The sequence below is a fragment of the Suricata suricatta genome, chromosome 2 (genome assembly GCF_006229205.1).
Source record: "Suricata suricatta isolate VVHF042 chromosome 2, meerkat_22Aug2017_6uvM2_HiC, whole genome shotgun sequence".
In the NCBI taxonomy this organism is placed as follows: domain Eukaryota; kingdom Metazoa; phylum Chordata; class Mammalia; order Carnivora; family Herpestidae; genus Suricata; species Suricata suricatta.
The window spans coordinates 33034713-33042552 of NC_043701.1; the positions used below are offsets into that span (position 1 = coordinate 33034713).

General features: G+C 40.3%; 1 protein-coding gene across 1 annotated transcript in view; it reads right to left on the bottom strand.

The window, feature by feature from the left end:
- TES (testin LIM domain protein) overlaps positions 1–4457 on the bottom strand; it is a 41731-nt gene extending 37274 nt beyond the window's left edge. Inside the window, exon 1 of the mRNA XM_029918251.1 lies at positions 4251–4457. Within this exon, the coding sequence (XP_029774111.1) occupies positions 4251–4277 (27 nt within the window). The 5' untranslated portion in view covers positions 4278–4457. The remainder of the gene's footprint in view (positions 1–4250) is intronic.
- Between the last annotated feature and the right edge of the window lie 3383 nt (positions 4458–7840).

A 7840-nucleotide genomic window follows, 5' to 3' on the forward strand; every position in this document is an offset into this window, starting at 1 on the left:
GAACAAAATCATAATCTAATGGGACAGAGGAATGAGTGTCCTAAGAGTTACAGATAATGAGCTTTGGGAATTCAGAAGAAAGATCTGCATCTAGCTAGGAGCAAGAAGAAAGGTTTCCTGGAGGATAGTGCCTGGTGGGCAGAAGGGGAGTGTCTTGAAGGATGAGTAATATTTAGTATTGTAGATGAGAAAGCCAATTCAAGGAGTAAGCTGATGGGACAAGGTAACAGCCAGCAGAGAGATAAATCCCCAGTTCTACTTCATAGGACAGCATAAAGGAACAAAATCAATAGAAAGCCTGCTATAGTTCTATTCAAACCAATATTCAGGGCAAGTTAGAGAAAGTGACTTTTCATATCCAATTAATGTAATGAATCACACCATGGGTTAGAAGAGATAAAAGCCCAGCTGAGGACCACTTCCCTTTCTTCTATACTTGTTCTGAGAGACAGAGTAACTGCCTCTAAGGCAAAGCCCTGGCAGTACCTTGCCCTCCCATTACCCCCAGCTTTGCCAATGATTCTCGCAGCAAGAATGGCTTCAAGCCGAGAATCCAACTGTAGATTTGAACATTCAGGTCACCGTTTACTTGCCTTTTCTACTTCAATCAAGGGCCACCTCCGAGAAAAGTCTCATTCTAATTCCTAATGGAAATAATCTTTGTGGTTCAGTAGTCTTGCCAACTGCCATCACGTGGTTTTATTATGTTTCTTTGGCTAATGACAGAAGCTTTTAAAACAAGTTTGGATGCTGAGAAAGGGGATTTTTTGGTGACCTGTAATTGTTAAAGTGCATCTCATCTTTTTCTAAAATAAAATTAAAGAAACAAAGAAAAGAGTCCTAGGAAAGACATGTAGGGTGTTAGGAAGGATCAAAAGACAAAGGTTAGAAAGAAGGCGAAAACTGAGTAAGATGTAAAATTAAAAGCCGTGCAGCAATTCCAGGCAGCATGAGGGAAGTTATTGGAGTTCTCTTTCTCTCTGGTATGTTTTTAAAGGGAAAAAAGTGATTCTCATAGGGGAGTAACACAGCAAAGAAAGAGGAAAACAGCTGGCTGTGGGCCATGATTTACCCACAAAATGAGACTCTGTTTCTGCTTCTCAAAGGCCATTGTTTTTTCCAAGCAGACGTGGGCTCTACTTACACAAAGTCAATTATAATGAAGAGACATAAGACATAAGGAAGAGATCTAGACAAATAACTCAGAAGACAGGACATAGACATAAAAAAGTCAAATCCTAGTCTAAAATATTATTAAAACAAAAACTCTGTATAACCAAACTAGCTCCACATCCTAGCAACAGCTCGCCTGCTTCAAACAAAACAAAATATAGTGAAATCTAATTATAAAAATCCTTTGTCTTTGTGATGGTGGGACTGGTAATTAATCCAAATCTGTGCAAATGATGTGAACACCAAGTTCTCCTTTTATAAACCAAGAATCCTATAATAGTATCATCTGCCTAAGTTGTTGTGGAATCAAGGCAACCCTCTTTAATTCTTTTTACACAAAATGTTAACGGGAAACAAGGTAACATTTTTCATATGCCTGGGGAAAATTCCTTATGAAATCAACAGTATAAGGGTTTTAAAAGGAAAAAAAAAAAAAAACCACCACGTATTTTAAAACATGTCAAATTTAGTTTTACTTAAATTGTTGTGTCTTGGTTCCAACTTCCAACCTGACTTTTTTAAAGGTATGTTCAAGCTATTACTTTATTTTGTATATCCAAGCCAAAAAGAAGGGAGACTTGAAAACTAGGTACCAAAACAGGGTGAGAAGGCTCTGCTAGTAAATCAGAGATAATCTTGTAATGTTTCCTTCTTCCAGAATGTTAGAAAACAATTTCCAAAGGCAGTGCAAGTCTCTTTTTGAGATCATGGCTATAACTATGAATTGTATTCCTAGGATCACCAAACACTTTGTACCGGGATACTTTTTGTCGAATCCACAGGATATCAAGTTAGTCAAAGTCCTACACAGGCACAGAGAGGATATGGCTGGCGGTCAAATTGGACATTTTGAGGTGTTTCAATAGTTTCAAATTTATGAGTTGAGTACTCTTCCCTGATAATCAGCAGTGATAACAAAGTAGTGAAACAAGCACTTGTTACCATCATGGGATTGTAAGAGCTTTAAATTTATAGAATCCTTTTTTTCTTTTGGGTGAAGGAAGGAGAAGAGGAGGCTTAGAGAAAAGGATAAGATTCTTGGTTGAAAAAAAACAAGGAGAAAAGATTACACCACATACCAAGGGGCATTTTTTTTTTTATCATAATCCACATTTTGAAACTAAGGAAATTGTTTATAAATAATGTCTGGATGTTTTCCTTGTAAGGATACTAATTCTTAACTTTGGACTTTCTCCCTCAGAATTACTTCTTGGTTACCCCAAATATAAATGTTGACCTCTTCCCCTCTTTTAAGTACAATTCCTTTTTCAGAGCAGAAGGTATGGAGTTCCCATATACCTCCCTATATCTACCTCCTACCCAGTCCTCCTGCTGTATCAATATCTCACACTAAAGTGGTACTTTTGTTACAAACCAATGAACCTACATTGACACATCATTATCTCCCAAAGTTCAGAGTTTATATTAGGGTTCACACTTGGTGTTCATTCTATGCATTTTTACAAATATATAATGACATATGTCAACCATTTAGATGGTATACAGCATAGTTGCACTGCCCTAAAAAAAATCCTCTGTGCTTCACCTAGGATGCTGAGTCTTAGAAAAGTAGTTTTGTATCAATGTTTATAAGCACAGTTAAGACCCCCCCCCCCCCCCCAGTCAACTTAGGTAGCTCTTACCTACTTGAAAAAATAATCAGTGTTCATCAACAGAAGGCTAACTAAGCAGCAAAGAAAATGCTTTCCTGGTTGCAAGCAAGATTAACAAAAACTATTAGTGTCATTTAAAAGCCAAGAATAAGAAACCAAACAGGAAGAGAACAAGATGCAGTCACACTACTCTAGTAATTTACATTATGTTTTCCTGTCCATATATTCCTTTTTTGACAGCTGGTTCTAGTCCTAAGTGATGAACTGTTTTTCTACTGCAAGCTTTCATTTTTAAACAGCTTCCTAACCTAATATTTTGCATTTCCCTACATTTTCAAAAATCCATTTCTGGACATGAAACAGAATTAATGCTCAAGCCAGGAACTTTGTTTTTAGAAGATGAAATAATAGCAATATTGACAACCACAGTAGGCAAGAGAACCAAGTTAGGTTCTCTCCCCCCAGCTCCCAACCCTTCTCTCTCTCTGTAGAACTTCCTTCCCTATTTGATAAAGGGCAGCTAGCTTAAATTTACTGCAAAGTAAACAGGTTCCAATTCTCTGGAACCAGACCTTTCACAAAGAATGTTACACTGGAATGTGACATCAGCATTCCTTCTGAGTCACATTTGGTGTCCACCCCTTTCTCCCAGGAGACGGGAAGCTCCCATACTAGGGAGCAGCTCAGGTAGGGCTGTGGATCCTGAAGCCCGGGGCCGGCAGAAGGGGCGTGGTAGGCAGCCTGGCGGGAAATGTCTTAGGTCAAACCACTATGACTATCCCTCGTTTGGGGCTAGCTGCTGAAATGGAAGGACATATTCTTTGAAAGATAAAACACTAAGAGATGGAGGCAGTGCTTTGGAAGTCAGTAATGAACAAAAAAAAAAAAAAAAAAGAAAAAAGAAAAAAGGAAAAATTCACTTTTCACGTTATCACCAGGCGCTAGTACGAAGGAAATGCATTAAATGAGCACTCACTTTTGAGAGCTACCCTCAGTGAAGATGGGAGGAGAGGAGGTCTGAACTGTCAAAGTCACATCAGTGCTCCTAAACCACAAAGGCTTAATAAAGTTGAACTTCCTGAGACAGGAAGAAGTGTCACGATCTCGCCCGAACTCGCCTTGCCCTCAGCCTTTTTTTTTTGTTAGGTAGGCACAGGCGCGGTTGAAACATACTAAAAGAAACTTTCAAACACCTCCAACCGTTGGACATGGTGAGACAGTGAGAAATGTCCGGCGCCGGCTCTAGCTCTCGCGCCCGACTCTCCGTCGCTCCCGGATTTCGGGAGTTAGCGGGGCTGCCAGGCACCCACGCTGCTGGAGAGACGGGCACCTGGGCCAGGAGTGCGGGAGACCCAGAGCAAGCTTGCGCAAGGCTGCCCGTGCACCCCACCTGCCGCCCGCAGCCAGGGGGCGGCACCCTGCGCAGGTGAAAGCGGCTGCCGTCCGCTCTCCGCGTCTGCCTACCTTCTTCACTTTAACCTCCAGATCCATGTTTATGTGTCAGAGGAGGTCCTCCTCCAGTCTGGGATCGCACGCCCAGGACCTCCGGTCCTCCGGCTCCGCTGTGGGTATGGGGGGAGGATCTGCGGGGACTCCAGCGCCGCTACCCGAGCCACTTGCCTCTCGACCGGCGCAGTCAAACTTCCGCCGCCCAGTCCACCGCAGCCTTCCTGCAGCGGGGACCCGGGAACAAAGAGGCCCAGGCAGCCAATGGCAGCCGGGCAGCGCTGGGCGACCGCCAATCACTGAGCGCCGCACGCACCTTCCCGGCCAGAGCTGGCCCCTGGCTAGGTGAGGGGCGGGGCCGCGTTTGGGTAACTCAGACCTGGTCTGTCTGTGGGTGCACTTAGCTTCTGCAGGTTCTCCAGCAAAGAAATTGGGGACCACCCAGCCCCAGCTGAAAATGAGGAAGACCCCTTTCCATTCTGGCAGCTTGTACCTGTGTTTGCCGGAGACCTTAGATATGTGTCCTGGGCAGTACTTATCTTACTGTTAGCTTCTTGGTTTGTTTTCGGAGAAAAGAGAAAGACAAGAGGTAGTGGGGACTTTTAGGGATTTCTGTGGTGGATGTTGCACCCTAGTTTCACTATTGAGTTGTAGAGGTGACCATGTCTCAAATGCTTTTGTCCATAACCCCAAGCACTGGCAAAGAACTTCATCTCACAGCCCTGACCTATAAACAGGATTATATATATGGGTGTGTTTCGCTAGCATTCAGTTGTTCAAAAACAAGGATGATGTGAATCACTTCAGAGACAGTTTGTGTCATTCCTTTGGAAGTAGAGGCTTGCCCTTTGTCCCGACTACCAGAAATGGTGTGTGGCTGCTCATGTTCTCATGCCTTGATGAAGTTTCATAGGCATAGCAAACAGCACTAAAGCAGCAGAGCTATTTCATGGCCTCCTTCTGGAGTGATCACAGTGAATGCCATCGGATTTCTGGGTCTGGAAGGGAGCCTAGAGATTAGTGAGTCTAGCTTTCTAATTTTTCTGGGAACTGAGAACCACAGAGGCATAAGAATCTGCCCAATTTCTCAGTGTCTTGGAGGCAGAGCTAGTGCTCATGAGTGTAAGGGGTGCCTCCGGCATGTTTAGGAAAATAAATACAGTATGCTAAGTAAAAGACAAGAGCCCACTTCTTTTTCAATTTGTGGTAATGACAAAAAATCGTAATGTGCAAACAAAAGATGACCTAATCAAGCATCGATTTTTAAAAAGAAAAAATTCCCCCTAAATGTAGATATCTGGGTATAGATGTCTCTTCCTTTGCCTCTGAAAATTTGGTATAGAAAACACCCAAACCCCAAATGCATTTTAGCCAACACCCTCAACCCTTTGCTTACTTGGCTATTTGTTAACTTTGTTCAACAGAGCATTGACTTATATATAATGTGCATGTTTTCCTTATCCTATTAATAAACTAAAAGTGGAATGACCAAAATTGTTTGTGAATTTTTTCACTCTAACTCAGTTGAAGTAAAACTTTTCCATCCCATTTTCCCAAACCATCCTAAAATATTTGGGCCTCTACAAAGTTTACTGGGTATAAGCTTCCTGAACATGATTCTTAGCTATGACAAGGCAATTTGGTCTCTTTCAGGGAGTCTAACAGATGGAAAATGTCCAATAAAACAGTTTAAATAAGACATCAAACAAATGTCATGACATAAGCCCATTTGGGTCTTATTTGGTGAGATTTAGGAGATGACACTAAGAAAAAATCTGGAGACTTTTTTTTTTTTAACCCATCAAATTCTGTCTTCTCCCTCTCTTTCTTCCCAATCTTCCAGGATCATTTTGTGTTTGTATTATTAGCAAGGATGGAAGTTGATTTCCATCTGGAATCCACTGTGCCAATATTATAAAAGATAAAATTGAAGTGGATAAGCATTAATTTAGGAGGATTAGATTGCAAGTCCCTATTTAGCAACAAGTGTTTAGCTAGAGAGATATTAAGGAATTAGAACTGGCACTGTGTACTAGACACAATTGACAGAGAAATGAGTAGAAGGCAGCACACATGTTTCTGGTTTGGTCACTTATCTAGATGTTTCAGGAAAAGATAAAATATAGGGTGGAAGGCAGGATTTTGTTTAGTTGAACTTTCTTTTGAGGATGGTGGAGATAAATGTACTGTTCTGAATCTACTGGGTTTGAGGTTGGGATATTGAAGTGAACTATCCAAAGAGAAATGTTGGCGATAAGAGCTGGGCTGAAATGGTGTTTTAGAACTTACTGTCTGACACAGTTAAATATCTGAAAGCCATGGATAGAGTAAGATCAGCATGGGAGACTGCAAAATAAGAGACAGTATAAATACATGCAGTTGAGCAAAGCTGAGCAAAAGAATCATAGAAAGGAGATGAGAGCCAGTTAGAATGTAAGAAAAAAACATGTTCAAGTAGAGTTCCAGCAACCAAGATGGGAAGTTCAAGAAGAAATTAGTCAACAATATCAAATTGTAGAGAAAGGATGAATCTCCATTGTATTTAACAAAAAGGAAATCATTGGTAAATGATTGGGAAGAGCTAGCTATCTCCCACTTGAAATAGGATAAGGACCAAAATAAGGCAGTAGCAATGGGTATGGAAAATTGGAAGGAATAATCAATGATACTAAGGAGCAGAAAATATTGGAATTGATTGGCTTGAAAAGAAGGAAGATAAGTCCAGAATGATTCTTAGGAATCTATTTTGAGTGAATGGTATGGTGGATATAACTCACTCCATGAAGTAAGAAACAGAAGAGAAGGAAGACTGAGAAGATAATGGTTTTAGTTTTAAATGTGTTGTTTTTCGAGGGCAGTTGGATCGAGTCTGCTGTTCCACAGAAAGAAAGCCATCTATAGATTCAGATGGCTGATCATAAACACACAGGCACACACACATACATATATGCCTATAAACAAGCACATACACTCTAAAAAACACTAGGGAAAGGAAAGTTTTCTACACAAGTGAGCTACAATTTCTAGATAGAGACAATTATACCTATCTCCTCAATTACTAATGTTGTCCCAAAAGTCCTCTTTAGAAATGTTAATCATCTATTAACACGTGTTAGAAGAACTGTGCTCCTGAGGTAGCTATTATGGGTCATTAGCAGCTTATATAGGATTACACATTGTTCTGTAGGGATATACCAATATTTCTCAGAGCAAACTATTCCCTATAGATTTTTCTTTACATTGACCAAACATTGAACATTAGCTAAGTTAGTAATGGATGACCCATATGATAGATTTATTATAGGTTCTACATGATAATATTTCAGAATTTTTATAATAGTAAACAATTATTATGTTATGAGAACAAAATAAAATATAGGTTATATATACCCTATGCTCACAACAATGAAAAAATGCCTTGCACAGAAAAGGCACATGAGGAAAATGCACTAAAATGTCAGTAGTGTTTGTTTTTGATTGGTGGGTCCACAGGGATTCCTTCCTTCCTTAAAAAAAAAAAATATTCCATGATGAGCATGACATATTTCTTAATGGAAAAAACCTTATTTAAAAATATGTTATTCAAAGCATTTTAGGAAGATGGAACA